At 39.1% G+C, this 20,517-nt stretch overlaps 1 protein-coding gene across 4 annotated transcripts in view; it reads left to right on the plus strand.

Moving 5' to 3' along the window:
* The window catches only part of LOC117422328 (DENN domain-containing protein 1A-like), a 366,743-nt gene that overhangs the window by 133,833 nt on the left and 212,393 nt on the right, over window positions 1-20,517 (plus strand). For all 4 annotated transcript variants that reach the window (XM_058987167.1, XM_058987163.1, XM_058987165.1 and 1 more), the window contains exon 6: window positions 19,292-19,361. In XM_058987167.1, the coding sequence (XP_058843150.1) occupies window positions 19,292-19,361 (70 nt within the window). The remainder of the gene's footprint in view (window positions 1-19,291; window positions 19,362-20,517) is intronic.

Below are 20,517 nucleotides of genomic sequence, written 5' to 3' on the forward strand. Positions count from 1 at the left end.
TGTATTCCATTAAATGTTGACATCTTACAGCAGTTAGGCAATTACATTACCACTGTAAAAATAAGAATGAAACATCCGTTACGTGGAAAAATGACGTGTTGAGACCTGCCATGCGCTTCCAACTACTGCAGTACCCCCTGCTGGCCAATTAACTGTACTGCACATAACACTGCAACTTTCTTAAAGAAACCTTCCCTAATTAAATTAACATGCAAAAAAGTTTTAAGGTAGCTAAGGTTTTAAAAATAATTTTCATACTACTTCTTAACATTAGTAATATTATCACTGACCTTTTCCTGAAGGTCTCTTGTATTTTCTACTTCAATTTGGAATATATAGGTTTTTCAAATACTACACTATAGATGAAAAGTTACTGCTTGAATGCCCTCCTCGACTAGCTCGATGGCCACTGTGTTACTCCATGAGTCCAGCTACACCATGTTACTCCATGAGACCAGCTACACCATGTTACTCCATGAGACCAGCTACACCATGTTACTCCATGAGTCCAGCTACACCATGTTACTCCATGAGTCCAGCTACACCATGTTACTCCATGAGTCCAGCTACACCATGTTACTCCATGAGACCAGCTACACCATGTTACTCCATGAGTCCAGCTACACCATGTTACTCCATGGGTCCAGCTACACCATGTTACTCCATGGGTCCAGCTACACCATGTTACTCCATGAGTCCAGCTACACCATGTTACTCCATGAGTCCAGCTACACCATGTTACTCCATGAGACCAGCTACACCATGTTACTCCATGAGACCAGCTACACCATGTTACTCCATGAGTCCAGCTACACCATGTTACTCCATGAGACCAGCTACACCATGTTACTCCATGAGTCCAGCTACACCATGTTACTCCATGAGACCAGCTACACCATGTTACTCCATGAGACCAGCTACACCATGTTACTCCATGAGTCCAGCTACACCATGTTACTCCATGAGTCCAGCTACACCATGTTACTCCATGAGTCCAGCTACACCATGAGACCAGCTACACCATGTTACTCCATGGGTCCAGCTACACCATGTTACTCCATGAGTCCAGCTACACCATGTTACTCCATGAGTCGAGCTACATCAAGTTACTCCATGAGTCGAGCTACACCATGTTACTCCATGAGTCCAGCTACACCATGTTACTCCATGAGTCCAGCAACACCATGAGACCAGCTACACCATGTTACTCCATGGGTCCAGCTACACCATGTTACTCCATGAGACCAGCTACACCATGTTACTCCATGAGTCCAGCTACACCATGTTACTCCATGAGTCCAGCTACACCATGTTACTCCATGAGTCCAGCTACACCATGTTACTCCATGAGACCAGCTACACCATGTTACTCCATGAGTCCAGCTACACCATGTTACTCCATGAGTCCAGCTACACCATGTTACTCCATGAGACCAGCTACACCATGTTACTCCATGAGTCCAGCTACACCATGTTACTCCATGAGTCCAGCTACACCATGAGACCAGCTACACCATGTTACTCCATGGGTCCAGCTACATCATGTTACTCCATGAGTCCAGCTACACCATGTTACTCCATGAGTCGAGCTACATCAAGTTACTCCATGAGTCGAGCTACACCATGTTACTCCATGAGTCCAGCTACACCATGTTACTCCATGAGTCCAGCTACACCATGAGTCCAGCTACAACATGTTACTCCATGAGTCCAGCTACACCATGTTACTCCATGAGTCCAGCTACACCATGTTACTCCATGAGTCCAGCTACACCATGTTACTCCATGGGTCCAGCTACACCATGTTACTCCATGAGACCAGCTATACCATGTTACTCCATGAGTCCAGCTGCACCATGTTACTCCATGAGACCAGCTACACCATGAGACCAGCTACACCATGTTACTCCATGAGACCAGCTACACCATGTTACTCCATGAGTCCAGCAACAATGACATACATTTTGAAGAACGCTTTTGGTTTTCTCTCCCCATTCACTCTACCTGTTACAGGTATTATGAGCCCTTGTGTGTAGCATAGCATGCAAGTGTAAGACTCGGGTAGGGTTCTGTTACATGTAGCACAGGAAGTGAACTGATAAAGTTGTGTTAAGAAGAATTAGCATCATCTGACAAAAGATCAAGTTCAAATCAACAGGGGACTTGTGGGAATATTAAGCTAATGAGAGGCAAGTACATGATAAACAATAAAAATAGAATTTGACAGTGTTGTGAAACACCTGCCATATCACTGTCAATAGGGTGCAGGGCCACAGTGGGCAGCTAGGAAAACGTTTATTCTTCGTGTTAAGTCTTTTTTTTGTGCAGGGTGTTTGCATTGTGGGATACGTGATCATTCCTAAATGATTACTGGCACTAATTCCTTTTGCGACAAATTTAAACAGCTGAGTTATTTATAACTTTTCCCAGGAAATGGAGTGAAGCCAAGTCAAGGGAAGTGTGTCCCAGCTCACAGTAATTATTTTTGCTTGATTTAAAAAAATAAAAAAAAACTCCATGGAAAACCGGTTTGGTTCAGAAAGCCTCTATAGGGAAACATTTGTGTCCCATTTCCAACACTGATCTTTTGTTCTGTAACAAAGATGACCAGCAATTAAAAAAAATAAAAATAAAATAGTTTCTCATAGCACTTGATATATAAAAGGCCCTATTTACAAAGTCATCATTGAGTCATTTAAAGACTTCTGTTTAACGGGACAGCTTTATGGATTTCAGACTTTGCAATTGAAAGCACAAATGCCGGCTGTAAAACACTGTGGCATTGATATGACAATAAAACTGGACACTATGTAGCATTCATATCACCTTCATAAAGGCTGCAGAACACTGTTTAACTACATGTATAATCCTTCAGAATCACTTTGAAATCTGACCTAACATGCATATATGTGTTATTAGCAAACCAAATGTACTGCAAGTGAAAATTCAGCATTTTATGAAGGTTTATGCACATAGTTACATCAAGACTATATTAATCCAAGATGGGGGTGGGAGGCCACTTTAGGACCTGTCTACCCGATTGGATGAGGCATGGCCCTGGTGTGGGGCATGTTCTCCTGGTATACTCAGGTCCCTTGATTACTGTGGAAAGCTGAACGGATGCTGTAGTTTACTTAAGCATTGTTGGGGATCAAGTCCACCCAAGAATGCTGAACACTGACAGTGAAGGCTACTTTCAAGCCAATAATGCTCTCCACTGTGCCAGAATATTGCTGAATGGTTTGTGGAGCATGGCAGAGACGTCTGAGATGAACGCGAGCAACAAATTAGTCATTGCGATCCTCTGCCTACCTCTTGGTACCAGTTGTGTGAAATATGAATGAGACTAAACTGATTCACAACCCTCGAGACACCTTCCAGCACCTTGTGGTCTGTATCAAGGCTGTGATATGGCCCAATTCCATATTAGGTACAGGTCTTAATAAAGTGGCCAGTCAGTGTATCTCTGAAGTGACCAAACAGGAGGGGCAGGGGACAAGAGCATATCCTGTATGTTGTTTTGCTAACAAAGCAAATGATTTTTCTAAGCTTGAATAATGGAAAGTATAGACCTATTAATAGTACTATAGTGAGCAGGCCTCTCTTCAGCTCGGTCAGTGCAGCTCTGTGTTGTGTGGTGTTTTAAAGCTCTTGTTAAACTCCACTATGTCATTGTGGTCGCTGAGGTAACCCTCGGCGGGAGCACTTCCTGCAGACAGCAGCCTGTGCCCCGGCAGGGCTGCATTGTAAAAAGCGCTGGATATTGTAGACAGGACCTGCTCTTAATTAGCATTTTTACAGGTTTACAATAGACCTCGCTTCCCTTGATATTGATTTAAACCTTGTATTTTTTTAAGCCTTCTTTTTTCTTTCTCTTTTGTCTGTTTGTTTACTGAGAACAATAAAGTTGAGTGAAGCCTCAAACAGAAAAGGCATCTGGAAGCACTAGCAGTGTAGCGCACAGAAGACTCATTCATTTAGGAGCAATTAAAAGGTTGTTGACACATTTATGTTCTGTCTGTTACTCTTTATCTAATCCTACCTTTAGTACAGCAAGGCATTTCAACCTGTACAACATAATGAGGTGTGTTTTTAATTCAAAAACTTGTGTTTGTTTTTGAAGCATTTTTCTTGGGGGGGCGGGGTACACAGCAACAGCTTTTTTTTTTTTTTAATTTGTATTACTTAGTACCAGTATGCAGTTTTGGAGAATAAAAGAAAGTACTGTTTGGTCCTGATTTTTTCCTTCTCCAGCTGTACTTTTTTCCCAGGTCTTGTTAATGCATTAAATTAATTTTTTCACTGTAAATTACAGAATTGCATCATCACTTTATATTGTATTTTTTAAAGGGTTTAGGGTGTTATTTGCTTTGTAATTTTAATTTGTTTCCTTTTAGAAGCAATAGGCTGTATCATTAAACTAGTTCTGTGTTCATTTTGTACCTTCAAGTTTTTAACAGTGTCCAACTTTGTGAGCTACAGAGCAATGATCAAATCACATTACCATGTAAGGCTTCCGTGTTTACAAATATTCATAAATATGTTAACAGTTTACTGAACTGTTCCATTTATACTTGATTGTGACAAGACGCCTGATCTTGGGAAGTGCATGGAATAAAGTAAAACATATAGTAGTTATTAACTTAAACTCTACATTGTACAGACTGTACTAAAATAGACCATTCCAGCAACCGCAATGCTAATTAATGACAAGCTGAATGAATTTAGTCTCCTACTGTAGTTTAGAGAATGGCTGAACAGTTAGTAGTTGTAAATGTGTCTACTTCACAGTAAGAGCCAGCGCCATCTAGTGAACAGGTATTAAGAGTCACGTTCTTTTGGTTTTTCCTGCAATACTCATTCGAGCACTACTTCTGTAAAAACGACTTGCCTTGTTACATACTGTATATGTGTGACTAGAAAAGAAAAGCCAACTCATGTCAAAACACCTTTACATACAAAATATCAAAAAGACCCACTCAGAAGGAATTCAGACATCATAAAAAGAATGCTACAGTAGGTGGCCAAACACTTTTCTCAGCTGCTGTGAATACTGGATATCCTCCTTGTACTGTCAATGCTCCTTGTGATCTGGACTCATCGGTATTGTAGGAACACTGATTCCTTGTCACAGTGTAGACATGACATACTGGATATGTTTAATGGTTATCGTGGTCAGAATTTCATATAAACACAGAAGGAAATATAAAAAGAATAATAGACAGATTGACTACTTTCATAATAAAGAAACCCAATAAACTCACTAATCTGTTCTCCAGAGTGCATATCCTAGACACAACATACAACACAGTATAACTGTATTTCTCATGATGCATTACTGCTATTGAAATCCAACACTTAAAGAAAACCGAGGTTTCAAAATACATTTTGAATGCCTCTTATTTGCAACGGCAGCATTATCGCTGGTCCCCCTTTTCAGGTTTTTCACGTACAATGCAAATACTAAATAACTGTTTGTTTCTGTTATCTGATCACTTCCTGTGCGGCTGGCCTAGTTGCAGGTAAAAAATTAACAGCAAAGGAAGTGATTTTGTACCAGGAAGCATCAGCAACTTTTACATCTGCCTGTTCCAAATTGAAGAATAAAATACAAAAAAAGAACCAACATATATTCAACAGAGAAAGGGGGGACCACTGATAAAAGTGTTTACAGCCCTGGTTAGCAATACTATGTGGAGAACTGTGCTGGATCATATAGTACTCTAAACCAGTTCAGGTATTGGTGCATGTGTTATTTACTTAAAGACCCCACCCCCACCCCGAGATCATGACACACAGCTGAAATGTGTAGAAGCTAGACTAGACCAAGCTGGCTGAGTCGTTACAACAACAATCCAAACAATCCAACAACTGTATTTAATGCACACTTGTTGCAAGCGACCTTGTAGCCCCTACATACTGTTCAAGCCCTACAGGAATGACTCATTAGGCAATGCAAGGAAGCAAGTTGTTTACTTTTTCAAAATGACACCGTAAATAGGATTATATCATTAAATAATTTCCTTTTATAGTTTAAAAGAAAAAAAGTGGTACAAGTTTTAAACTATCATTCAGTGGCTGGAAGCTGAGCTGTGCTGAGGTTTAAAAAGTAAAGTCTTGTTTATCACAGGTTGTACAGATTCTGAGTTGGTGTAGGGTATACTGACTTGGAATTCCTATAGAAGTAGGTGAGGCAGTCAATTCCACTATTATATAATTGCTAATAAACATCATTGAGATTATCAAACATATTTAGTCTCAAGAATAGTAATAAAAAAGGCTTATTGTATCAGACAGCAAATCGAATCAAATGTATTTGCTTTGTCGACTAATGCAGTCTGTGAGTCCTCTCTGAATGTGTACGCACAAGTTTCTCCCTGGGTATGGTGCATTTATTTAGTGTCTCATCCTGCTGGGTCTATCGCTCCATAGGACTTTCACACTAAATAAACTTATATGTTTATACAAGCACAACACAAATGGAAGGACCAGTCGAGCATGTTACAGGGTTTTGGGGGAAAGCTTGCAGGGTTTATGGTCTATGTCGCTGTAAAGGTGTCACTCCAAACAGCAAGGGGGGCAGTAGTGCAGAGAGGGGTGTAAGAGAAAAACGGTTGTAAAGTTGAAATGTAACCAAATTAAATTCAGTGGCATCTTATATTTTCCCGTGTCTTTTACGGCCCTTTGTTCCTCACTCCCTGCCGAATATTCAAAGTATCCGGGTGAAACCTTTGAACTCCAAGTGTCTGGAGTGCTCCCCAGTCCATCACTTATTTTAATGTTCGAAGTGCTGGCTTTACTCGGGATGTGAGGCTCTTGGCTGTTCGCTGCAGAGTGCTTCCCTTCCTTTGCTTAACCTCTGACCTGCAAAAACAAGAGTTAATCAAAAGTTCTGAGGGGAGCTGAGGAAGGGGAAGTGTTTGGTTACAAATTAAATATGTGCATGTCATAAGCCATGAATCCCCAGTTGTGCTACCAGAAGAGCTACTTAAGCGGTATGTGCTACTCTGTGTTTTGGTTATAAATTGTAATCTCAGTTCCATTACGTGGTTTCAAAGTATGGCTGTCTGCTTGCTGTTGGGCTACTTTTGTTTTGCAAGCCCAGGTGTTAGCTTCACTTTATTTGGAACAAAAATAAAGGGCCAGGCACTCAGTTTGTTTTTAAGCCCAGTTCCACCTGGTCTTTTAAAACTGTTTTTATACTTGTATATTGGTCCAATAAATGTATCTTTCTGTGACTCAGATTCCACTGCAACACATTTAAAGAAGTGTGGTCAATAAGTGTTAATTGTTTCTTTTGTATATTTGAACTTGCTTCAATTTCTTTTAGACCAATTTAGTTGTCATTCCACATGAATAAAAAAATAAATTGTCAAAACAATTTGAACCTCATTTGCATTTATCAAATTAGTGTCTGACTGATGAAAATATTTCAAACATGATACATACAAATGTGTTCCACTAATACCCCTTTTACACTTGCCTGGGACCCTCACGGGTCGGGTGCTTTCACACTGGCAACATACCCGATCCAAACCGACCCGTATCGTGAAACTCCGGCCCGATAACATATCTGAATCTGGCTAGGGCTGAAGCAGGCCGTGGGTGGAGTTATTGTCACGCTGGTACATCTTGTCTGTTGCTTCTGTAACCTCATTGCTTTTGCCTTTTTTTATATGATTAAGTTTCTTTTTTCAGTGTCCTGTTGTTGAAGTTGTCTTTTCAGAGATTAACAATGGTAAAACTAAAGCATTACGGATTTGTACTGTGTTTTTTTTTTTGTTTTTTGTTTTTTTTGATTTCACTAAATGTGAATCTCCATACATTAACAGTTTTTAATTATTTGATGTTTTGATTAATGTTTTGATTTAACTTGGGCCTTCTGTTAAGTATTAACCAGAAATAATGAAACTCCTTTAACTTACGTTAGATAAAACATACATGTATGGCTTTAATGTCGTTTTATAAATAAGTTAATTGTAAATAGAATAACACTGAAAACTAAGGCCTGTCTTTGTACAGAGCTATAATAATCAACATAGTGCTTGTTTTTCATTATCATTATTACTTATTTTAGGCTAGAAAGTTCATACTGCATGCAAATGTTTTTGAAAAAAAAAAAAAAACATTCCCTTTTTTGCCATACGCCTCCTCTCTATTCTCTGCGACTCGGCACGTTCATTACGTGTGACATCATTCGCTCGGCTCGGCTCTTCAGTGTAAAAGCAACTCAAGGTACCCGAGCTGTTACTTGCAGACATTGGACCAACCCCAGCCTCATTGATGTATATTTAAAGCAAATGTTTTTCATTGTCATTTCAATTTTCATTGGACTTTTTCCAGTTTGGTTAGCCAAAGATCAGTGTTTACCAGGGTTTTTCAGGTTTTTGAAGTTGTTTGATAAGTCATTTGATGGTGTCTTTGGTGTAATCTGTACTCCTGTTGCAACAAAATCCAGGAATTGGACCAAGACCCAAGTGAACACAAAAAAATCATCTTTGGTGCATGTTTGGTGTTTATAGAACACTACTTTCATTTTTTATTTGTATTTTTTTTTTTTCGGGGGGGGGGGGTGGGGTGGTGGTATAATTTAATCAGAAAGCCTATTTATTTTAGTTTGAAATTCGTTATTTGTACACATTTTAGTGTCACTTCTCTTGTAAACTTGTGTATATTCACCTACATTGTTTGCAAATTAGCCCTTCATGTTTTACATATTTTATTCTTCTAGCCAAAAAAACACCACCACATTGTATACAACATGTAGGGTTAAAACCTAACTAAAAAGAAGTATATTAGAGAATGAAATGGTACAACTCTGACGCATGTATGAACACTGGAAGCAGACTCTGTAAACATGTGAGACTGGTTTAAGTAGATTCTGGGTAAGTCTGAGGTAATACACTGAACACAAGAAGCCCCTTTTCAACAGAGAAAGACAGACAGACAGACATTCATTGCCATAGTAATCCTTTGTCCTGGATAACAGAGGTAATTATCTGAGCTACAACTCTGTTCATATTTCTGAATCTTGCCCTTTTATTTGCATCATTTCCAACTCTGTAGTTCTGCACTAACAAGATGCTGGTCTTGCATCTGGATGAAAGGGTTAAGACTGACCCTTTTTCCAAATACAGGTGAGAATTGACCTCATGCAGTTCAGGATTTCGTTTGCCTGTTAAAGTCAGACAAACTGCTATGCACACAAACCTGTTGCTTTTTCTCGTCCTGATTTATATCTGATCTGCATGTGCTTTACCTGTTGAAGTGAAACTATTCTATTGTTTCTGCCTCCAAAGAAAATGTATTCTGAAAAGTATCTGTAGGTTGATAGTGGGGAAGTGAATTGAACCATATTAGCGAGGGACAGTGCAATGAAGCCCATAGGTGAAGCATTGTGCACTGAAGCCTATGCAACACTGATATGCTTCCCCAAAGTTGTCCTCAAGGAGTGAAGATATAGTTACTTTTTAGTACTTCTGAATATCTTGCGGTTGGAATGTTAGAAGTTGTATGTAATATTCCCTGTGAAATATTGCGAAACAGATGTTGCTGTAAAATTGGCAAAAAAGGAATTTCATAAAGACACAAGAAAGAAACCAAGTCCTGTAGAGGTTGCATATAAAACATTATTAATCAATGTGTTTTCTTTAATAACGCCTTGGCTATAACATTAATATCTGATTTTTTTAAATGTTATTTTTGTTCAATGAAAAAATCATGTTGGTTCATGTCCTCCTATGAGTTAGCAAACCTGCCAAATGAAACTGCCAGTATCTCTTCCATTGCATGTAATGTCTTTATTCTCCATGTATTCTATCTATCTAACCACAAGACACAAGGTGGTAATGTAGAGACAGTTTTGCCCTAGAAGGAAGATTTGACCACGAAGGAGATGTGGGCATCGAAGGAGAGGTTGCTGTTAAGAAGTACACCAAGTCTTCGTACTGTGGGGGAAGGCAGCAGCAGACAGTTTCCGAGGTTCAGGGCAACTATATTGAGATTCTTAAGTTGAGTTTTAGATCCTACTAGAAGGAGTTCAGATTTGCTAGTGTTCAGCTGAAGAAAATTGGCAGACATCCAGACCTCGATGTCTTGAATGCAAGCCGAGAGCCGGACCATGGCAGAAGAGCTTCCAGGGTCGAGTTTTAAGTACAGCTGGGTGTCGTCAGCATAGGAGTGAAACATGAGGCTGTGTTGGCAGATGAGGTGACCCAAGGGAAGCATGTAGATATTGAAGAGAAGGGGCCCAAGAACAGATCCTTGTGGGACACCGCAAGTGACTGGGTTTGCAACACCACTGTGTCCAGCATAGAAAACAGACTGCATGTGTCCAGAGGGGTAATAGGACATCCAGGAAGCAACAAGAAACAAGAAGTTGCTTCCAAGAAGAAACAGCTCCGGGCTGCTCGCTGTACTGGCCACTTGTTTCAATCTCACTGCTGTCAGTGTTTTAATTGAACTTGTCGGGCTGTTTTACATTATCTGAGGAAAGATACCTAATGTATCATAGAAGGCAAATAAAATCATTTTCTAGTAGCGCTCGCCATAGTGCACTGTTGATGAAATCAATGTCATCATCAATGCAGTAGGTGTAGAACGACTACTAATTTCGAATAGCCAAAGTAAAAATAGTCAACTGGTAGCAAAAAAACAAACAAAAAAAAAAAAAACTATAAATACATATATATTAGTGCTGGGACAAATATCTGAACAAATATTTTTTTACAAGTACCTTGTACTTATTTACCACCTTACCAGAACTCATGTCCATTATTCAAATGCCGTTTTGCAAACTTTAAGCGATTGTCCTTGTGACGTTTTCTTAAGAGCTTTTTCCTTGGCCTGTGACCATTGAGACCTTCACCATGCAATACTCGACCTATGGTTGAAATGGAAACCCCAGTACCACTTGCAGCCAATTCATGTTGAATATCTCTGGCAGTCAATCTCAGATTGTTATTAACCTTCCTCACAATTCTTCTTATTGTTCTTGGTGAAAGAACCTTCATTCTTCCAGACTGAGGGAGAGTTCTAACAGTACCATGAGTCTTGTACTTCTTGATAATAGAAACAATAGTTGAAATTGGGATACTAAATGCTTGGAAATCTTCTTGTATCCTTCTCCAGCTTTATGACAATAAATGATTTTCTGCCTAAGGTCTTCAGATCTTCACTTTTTCCCCATATTGTCTTATTGGTAATGACAGCAATCATCCTATACCTAACCCGTTTATACTCTCTAAGAATGTTCACCTCCAGCATTTTCTAGACTTTTCTAGAATTAGGTTCATAATATTGAAATTTCTAGTACCTTGTAGACAATGCTATCATAGCATCAAAGGGTATGAATACTTTTGAATTTGCATTTTTGGAGTTTTGCAAAAAACTATTTCTATTTCTTGTAACTTTTTTTTCTCATCCACAAAAGCAAAACTTTTATTACAAAAGATTTTTCCTAAAATTCTTTGTTTTCGCGAAATTTCTAGAAATTATACATTTCCATTGGGGTATGTAAACGTGTGACTACAACTGTGTGTCTATAATATATACAGTGTGTGTGTATATATATTAAGGCTGCTCCGATTAACAGATTAATCGGACCGATTAATCAATTTAATCAGGCATTTTTTTTTTGGCTGGGCATTTTGAACTCCATTTCCCAACATCCCCTGCTGAGAAAGAAAGCGTGCGAGACGGCTTCCCGCGTCAGTTCATATCTGGTTTGTTGTTGCTACACACACACACACACTTCTTACATTTTCTACAATGTCCAGAACAATCCTCCTATATATATATATATACATACACACAGTATATCTAATATATATATATATATATATATATATATATATATATATATATATATATATATATATATATATATATATATTATTATTATTATTATTATTATTATTATTATTATTATTATTATTATTATTATTATTATTATTCTGTTATTACTTAAGGCAGGGTGCAAGCATACATATTTATGAACAAACCAGTTATTATAACACATTGAATGAATCTTTTAACTGTAGGGATACCGTGGTGGAATTGGCTTTCATTTTCAAAACAGCCGGTTGTGGTTGTAACCTTATCATTTTTATAAGGTCATACAATGCAGAATTCAAAGATATTTTTAAATCGCTGTCTTTATATGTGTGTATGATTTGTTAGTTCACAACTGAAGACAGATGAGGATAATTTCTTACCACTTAATTTGCAGTGATGAAACATAGCCTGGTTAACCGTACTGATGGCATATCAAATGCTTTGATGACAGATATGGTGGCATTCTTGTAGAACTTAAGGATAAAACAAAATACATTTCGACAAGGAATTGAATTAGTTCCATTACTTAGTTGAGCACAAGGTGGTTTCAATAAATAGTTGATAGATTTAAATATAGGCCTACCACGTGATAGTTTGGGTTTTTCAGTCTATTTAACAATAGGTAGGTGTGTTTTTTTTTTTTTTTTTTTTTTTTTTTTATAAATTATTTTTATATAATTATTAGTGGAATAAACCGCTACCGAATAAGACCATTTTGCTACCTACTTTCCAGGCAGGTCGCAAATCGTCACTGCTGCTTTAAAAAGTTAATTTCTGGCCCTGATATTATATATTTTTTGTTGCGACTTTCTGTTATGTGGAATCTAATACACGAGAAGCAAAACCAGTTTTTTTCACCTTCATTTTACAATGCCATTTTCATGTTTTGTTTTATTTGAAGTGTTTAAAGTTTAAATTTCAGTTTTCGTTTGCTTGTTCAGCTACAAAAAGGCACAAGTAAACCTTGTGTTATTAGTTTATGAAAACGTGTCTATGGCCACTGTTTACTGTGGAGAAATAGCAATGGCAGGGAATGAAGAAAAATGTAAAAAATAAAATGCGGTGTCAACTTTATGTACCGTATAACTTCAAATAATCGCCGGTCTCCAGTACTCGCCGGTCTCTAATAAGCGCTGGGGCTGCTGGGAAATATGGTAAATAGACGCCGAGTCTCTTTTAAACGCCAGGTTATGAATAATAATATAATGCGCGTCACACTGAATGTTCCAGTCAATACACACACATGGCTGTACAGCGAGCTTACCAATTTGTTTTTCAACAGCAATGAATGATAAGAAAACTAAATGTAACTTATTTTAAGGGACACGTAATGCATACTGTTTTTTTTGTGATGTTATTTATTTTAAAACCAGTTGTGAAGCTTTTTTGAGCATGCTGAAAGTAAAATGCAAACTTGTTTTCTCATATTAACAGGGTTGCCTTTTAGTGGCTGGGTATGTGTTTTTTTTTTTGTATTAACTGTATTTTCGTGTCTTGAATGAATATTCGTATTTTGCTCCTTTTCCAGCGTTCTTATTTACAAATGTACACATTTTTGTGATAAAACTGGTTCTTGTATTGATTTTTATTGTTAATCTTTAAACAGTTTGAAGCATTTTTTAGTGTGTTGCGAGCCAACAGATTAACTTATTTTTCGTATTAACACAGTATTTCCTGCGGTTGTTTTGCAATGAAGATTCGTTGCTGGTTAATTTTTCAGCGATTGTCCATGCTTACCAATGTAACATTTTGAGGGTGAACAATAAATATAATGTGTTAATAAAGATCATACTTATTGCTTTTATTAATTTTAAAACCATGTTTGTTTCTTTATTGTGCTGCAAGCCTACCTTAATATACGCTTGTGTTCCAATATTTACAGGGCTGTCTTGGATTTTAGTGGATTTTACTGTTTTTTATTATTATTCCAATACAAACTGTTGTTACCAACTGACACACACACACACACACACACACATATATATATATCTGTCACATATTTGATGATGTCTGGCGCTCTATTTGTGTCTGTACAGTTTTGTAACACTTTGCAGCACTATAAAACTGCTTGTAATCACTATTTATTAATATTCTAAAATGCAATTTATATGTAATGGATTATAACTGCACTCCCATCCACCTGAAACCCCAAACTTCACAGTTAATTTTGGATTCAATTCAAACAGCTGCATACAATTCAAACACTAACATTGCTAGTTTGCTGCTAGTATACACTTTAAACAGACAAGCGCTAATCAGGGTCTGTGAAACCAGAGGGAAGTGGGTGGTCTCAAATACTATATTTATTTTAGCGTTTTGAAGTATCCATTTTAAAACTCTGGGGAGATCTGAAATGTCCATATAGAAGAGGTAACATGCCCTTCGCTAAACAACCAGCGTACTCCATTATCCCCTGTGCTTCTGGTGATCAGAATTTTTTTGCATAGCATTTAGAAGTTGGTGACGGACAGAATGAAGATGGAATCTGAGTCCATTGTCCTTGCTACTAAACCCAGAGTAGGCTGCATGTGTAGGATAATGAAGCAATACGGGAAGCTCTCTTGGCTTTGTAACAAGATAAGGTTCAGCTGTGAAAGCTGGCCTCCCAAGTGGGGAAGTGGCAGTCTTTGAAGAGTGACACATCCAGCCTCTGGTTTCAGAAACCTTCACACTCCCGTCTCTGGCCCAGGATCAGTCCAGGGAAGAAAGGTAGGGAGTGGTTCTCGAGGGACTGAGACTAACGAGAAATAAAGACACCATCAATAACCACTGCAGCCTTCTGAGTCAGTGTGAAGGCAAAATGAGAGAGTCACAGATTCAACTTTTTACTATTGAACATGCAAGCTCATACATGGTAAGAGAGAGAAATGTAAGAGAATTATCAGAAGGTAATTTCATGAAGGGATTCTGTGAAGAGAAAAAAAGACCAAGAGCAAAAATGTTTCCTGAGACGATTTTTTGTGATCCTTTTTTTTGAAGAAAAAAAAGTAAAGTTTTTAAGAAAGCGGAAAGAACATTTTATTTTGTATTTTCTGTTACTGTAACATAAGACAGAATGTCTTTTCATTTTCAGAATAAAGAACATTTGTGTGTGTGTGTGTGTGTGTGTACACACACACACACACGCACACTGTATATATATATATATATATTTTTTTTTTATATCGGGGGAAAATAAAGAACAAATGCATTCAAATTAAGGGAGTGTGATAGGGTCTGATGTCACGTGCGTGGGTCACCGCTGCTTAAGCAACACAGAGAGACATTGGGGGGTGGAGTTGAAACGCCGGCACAGGCGTGCAGGATTTATTAATACAAAACAGAAACGAAAGTAAAGGTGGTCATGTGACGTTACCAGCCATGGACACATACAGCAAGCTGTACAAAAGGCAAAATAAAACGCAGTACAAAAACTACAAATAAAAGGTGCCCCAGAGGGCTAGTGCTAGCCTTAAAAATGAGGCGCCCTGCTCCAGGAACCGGCTACACTACGTAACCCTCGCTATACATCACATGGGATCACTATCCCCTAAACTAGCCTACTGATGAGCCAGTCTTCATACAACGACTCGTGATGCTTCATACGGCCTTGGCTGGGCATTGCCTTCACAAGCACCGCTTGCAGTCTCAGGGTTGCGTAGCTGTCGTTCCTGCAGAGCGGACCCTCTCCTCCAGAGTATACGCCACTCCCCTCTGGCATGGCATTGCAGTCGCCCCGAGCCATCTCCTGCGGATGTTTTTAAACTGACGAACACTCGGTCAAGACCCATCCACCTGCTGATTGAGGTCCAGCACAGCCAATCACTTGCTGCCCTTCCCCTCAACCAAGCCTAGCAGGCAGCAAGTCTCAATCGAGCGCCTGTCTGTAAACAATAATGTAATCACATAAATCAAAACCAAAACGATACACAATAAACCCATTTCCCCATACAAATTATACCAACACTAAATACACACATGCCCTGATACAGGGAGTTAATAGTTCAGAGGATTTACATTTGTTGTATTAATCACCTAATAAACGTTTAAATTTTAGCAAAGTTAAAAATAAAACATTCAAGTACACAATCTTACATATTTATTTTTTTAAATTTAGAGTGACCAATTATTATTTTATTTATTTATTTTCCCCCCAATTTGGAATGTCCAATTATGTTTTTTCTCATCACCGCAACGAGTCCCCACACAGCATGTGAGCATCCTCTGATCTCACAAACCTAAAGTCAGAATCGCTTTTACGCCAAGCAATCCAGAGCAGAGGTGGGCGGGCTACCTATCCCGGAGAACAGATATCAGCCCTGCCCCTTATCCTCTCTGAATGTGCTCGGTGTCTGTCCAGTAGGGTTTGCTGTTGCAAGATGATGAGAAGCAATCCCTGCCGGTTTCCCCATCCCCCACCTGGGAGCGTCAGAGCCAATGTGATGCCCCCCCTCGGGGTCCCCACAAAGTTAACCCTCTGCACATCCCGGACTCGAACTGGCGCTGTCCAAGCTTTGTGACTCGCGCTTTAACTGGGTGAGCCACTCAGGGACCCTCAATCTTACATTTTGAGATAAAAGATATAGGAAACTAAGTAGACAAGTGTCTTTCCTAACGCTGTGGTTCTCAAAGGGGGTGGGGGGGGGTGGTATCTAAAGAAAATTATCTTGTAAAACAACTTTCTTATTTAATGTACTTTCACTGTGATGTTGAGAGACAGGCCTTGTGATGTGTACAGGGCAGACACTGTACATTAAACACCTACAGGGCAGACACTGTACATTAAACACCTACAGGGCAGACACTGTACATTAAACACGTACTACAGGGCAGACACTGTACATTAAACACCTACTACAGGGCAGACACTGTACATTAAACACGTACTACAGGGCAGACACTGTACATTAAACGGATACTGTACATTAAACTCCTACTTTCACTGCAGTGCAGCTTTTATTCCCCAGCTTTCAGTTGGTGATCTGTATTCAAAGTATTTTTATAAAGGCTTAACCCGAAAAAAAGTTGAAGCTCCTGCCTAAAGCATTAGCCAAGACAATCGGCTGCTAGGCTTTATTTCTGTGGAGTGTTCGGTCAGTGTTTATCTTCACCTCATTAGTTTCTTTCATAGCCACCAATATGTTGACACAGCACCTGTTGTTAATATGACACGCTGTTTTGTATGGTTTTGCATTAAGCCTGAATGCCAACACTGATCCCCCTCCCAAACCCTCTGCACAGGAGGAGTAGCTTGTCTTGATTACCTGGTAAGTGCGGTTGGAGAGGTAGGAGGAGAACCAGGCCAGAGCAGTGCCAGAGATTCCCTTGTCACCGACAGAGGATAGTAGAATAGAGTGATCGACAGTGTCAAAGGCAGCAGAGAGGTCGAGGAGAATTAGGACAGAGGAGAGAGAGGCAGCTCGGGCAGAGTTTAGTGAGTTGGTGACAGACAGGAGGGCGGTTTCAGTGGAGTGGTTGGACAGGAAAGCAGAGAGCTGGCGGTGTACAGTCCACTCAAGGGTTTTGGAGAGGAAGGGTAGGAGGGAGACAGGACAGTAGCTCTGGAGGGAGGTGGGGTCGAGGGTAGGTTTTTTGAGGAGGGGAGTGATAGAGGCTTTTTTGAAGGCAGAGGGAAAGAGACCAGAAAGGAGAGAGGTGTTGAGAAGGGAGGACATGAAGGGAAGTAGAGCAGGAGCAGCAGCTTGAAAGAGGTGAGTGGGGAGGGGGTCCAGGGCACACGTGGTGGGTTTGTGACCCTGGAGCAGGGAGGAGAGGTCAGAGTCTGAGAGGGGAGAGAAGGTGGAGAAGGAGGGTAAGTTAGTAGAGGAACTTCGAGAGAAGACATAATGGCCATTACAGTGTAGTACACTGCATCAAGAAGGAAAGAGGTAATGACACCTAATGTTGAGGTATACAGGTTTAGAGAGGTCATTCTTTTTTACACAATGGTATATCTTTATCTGCACCACACATCTGAAAGATCTTAATTGGTCCCTCTTTGTTTAAAGACATTTCACACCTGAAAGAAATTGAGAGAACATCAATATTACCAATTATCCCTATGGTGCCTGTATGATATATATGGGACTTATGGGACACACTGTATAGTAATTCAAATAGAAAATAATAATTGAAAAACTGGTCTTATTTGCTAAACATTACTAACTCCTTTTAAAAATACAATTTAAACAAATGTAACTCCATTTTAATGATATATTTCCTAACAGAATAGGTAACTATATATTAGCTATCCATTACCAAAAAAAGCTATTTTCTCACATTTAAACAAAAAAAGGAGCCATGACCAAATCTTGTTAAATATCTGTAAAGTTTAAAACCCCAGCATTAAATTCATATGACTTAAATTTGTTTAGGGTTACAGATGAGATGGATTATTTTGTGTATCCATACTGGTCACACTGCAATACATGTATACTTTCTCATCTGTTGACAATCTGGGACTGTCAGTCGCTGCAGCACACACACAGTCCTAAAATAAAAGATGTTCAAAGCCATCTCAAGAATGAAGCCTAACATGTTCTTATATCCACATGGGAAAGCAGCTTGTTTAATTCTGTTTAAACCATCATTTCCACTGATAGGATTAAGCATAAATGTGTTCTCTTAACAGATTGGATTTCTGTCTTCCATCAATACAAAGTGTGAAGCTGCGCTCTTCTCTAATCTGTTCTAAACTGCTGTTTACAGATCACTGTAACCATCACTGAAATGGAATTCCCTCCCTGCTGTTATCTGAAGAGATGGAAACAGAATTAAGGATTATCACTGTACTTTAGAAGCCCAACTAACTAAGACTGTCCTGTACTCATGCTCAATTTGAAATAAAGGCAACACATGTTGTCTACATTCTTTCATAGCACCTTCTCTACTTTTAGAAAGAAGCCAGGTCTTGTTGGTAGTTTGGTTTCCTTTACATTTCCCTAAAAGGCATTCACCTGGTAAAGGCACTACCGCGTTGTTTACAGGAGTCATGCAGTCAAGGGAGTGCTGGTTTGTGTTCAGAATCTTAGCTGGAGATTCCGCAAGAAGTGTTGCATTGGCTCTGGTGCTCCGTCAGAAAATTGGCAGGGACTGAGCTGCATCACCGCGCTACAGCAGCCCCTACTGGCCAGACGGCCAGTGAGCTCAGGTGTACACCTGCAGGACTGGTCCTTGTCCTCCAGGGGTCGGTAGATCCTGGTTGTAAAGAGGTGATTGGCTTGGTGGTGGGATCAGAGGATGCTCACTGACTTTCACTCCTCCTGAGCTGATGTAAGGAAGTGCTGCAGTGAAGGAACATTAGGTAGAAAGCAGGGGTTGAATAATTGGGCAATCTAAAGCTCAGGAAGCAAAGACATGCAAAGATTTCCCATGTGTGTTTTTGTTTTACTGATAAACAGTTTTGATATTCCCTAATTTTGATACAAGCAGTCACTACAAATGAGTAATCAATGTATCTGTATTGTTCTCTTTCCAGCTATCTTCCATGGTTTGAAGTTTTCTACAAGCTCCTTAATATCCTTGCTGATTACACAGCCAAGGGACAGGTCAGTCGATACAGCTGTTTTCTATTGAAACTCAAGGCCTATATGTATTTGTATCTTTTCTGTCATAAATTTTGCCTAGCCTATTTGAGAGCAGCACCTAGTAAATCACTTACATGTGGCTCTAAATTCAGGAGCAACTTTACACTTTGCTTGTGAATGAAACTAAGCACACGTGTCAGTTGTACATAAATACTGCAATAGATATTGGAAGAGAGCTTGACCCCTAGAGTAAAGGATCTGGCTATAAAAAACCAGAACCATTTATGTGCCGTTACAAAAAAAAACAAAAAAACATGTTAAAAAAAAAAAAAAAAAAACACCCTGTAAAGCTAAATATCCACTTTAATTCCTTTATAGATACCGGTACGTTGTAAGTTCCAAATGAAATGGGTTTCAATTTGTTTGAAGAGCACGCACCTTCAATTTTAGGGTCCCTTTACATTTTTATGATCTTTGCAATCATTCTGACAGTCATTGTGTGTCTGTGTTCAGAAATCTGAGTAATCTGTAATGTGATTTCAGGAGCTGACAGTCATTGTGTGTCTGTGTTCAGAAATCTGAGTAATCTGTAATGTGAGTTCAGGAGCTGACAGTCATTGTGTGTCTGTGTTCAGAAATCTGAGTAATCTGTAATGTGAGTTCAGGAGGTGCTCTTTGGTTCTAGTTGCCTGCCATAGATATATGTAACATCTTGTGATCTGCCACTGGCTGACTGAGCTCTTAGGAAAAGCACCTGAACACAAACTTTTTTTCAGAAATTTAAAAGCACAGTATTCATTGCAATAAGTATCACTCAGAATGACTGCAAACAGCACAAAAGTGAGGGAACAGTAAGCTACTCTCTCTTTAAAAACAACAGAAATATGATATATTATGATAATGCCATTATCAAACAATGGCATGCATTAATTTACAAGTTAGTAAGCAGTTAACAGTTAATAAACTAATGGTGCGACATATTGTTTTCAAGATGTTAGTGAAGCCTTTTGTTTAAAGAAACTATGTCATGTTTCAATATGTCCTCCTACTCAGTTCTTATCTGTATAATAGAATACATTTCTAGCTCATAGTAATACACATAAATGCAGAGAAAGATGACGTACTGTGGCCAGCAGTGAATATTCATTGTCAAGTCAGCTAGTTTAATTGAAGCTTA

The sequence above is a fragment of the Acipenser ruthenus genome, chromosome 15 (genome assembly GCF_902713425.1).
Source record: "Acipenser ruthenus chromosome 15, fAciRut3.2 maternal haplotype, whole genome shotgun sequence".
Lineage (NCBI taxonomy): Eukaryota > Metazoa > Chordata > Actinopteri > Acipenseriformes > Acipenseridae > Acipenser > Acipenser ruthenus.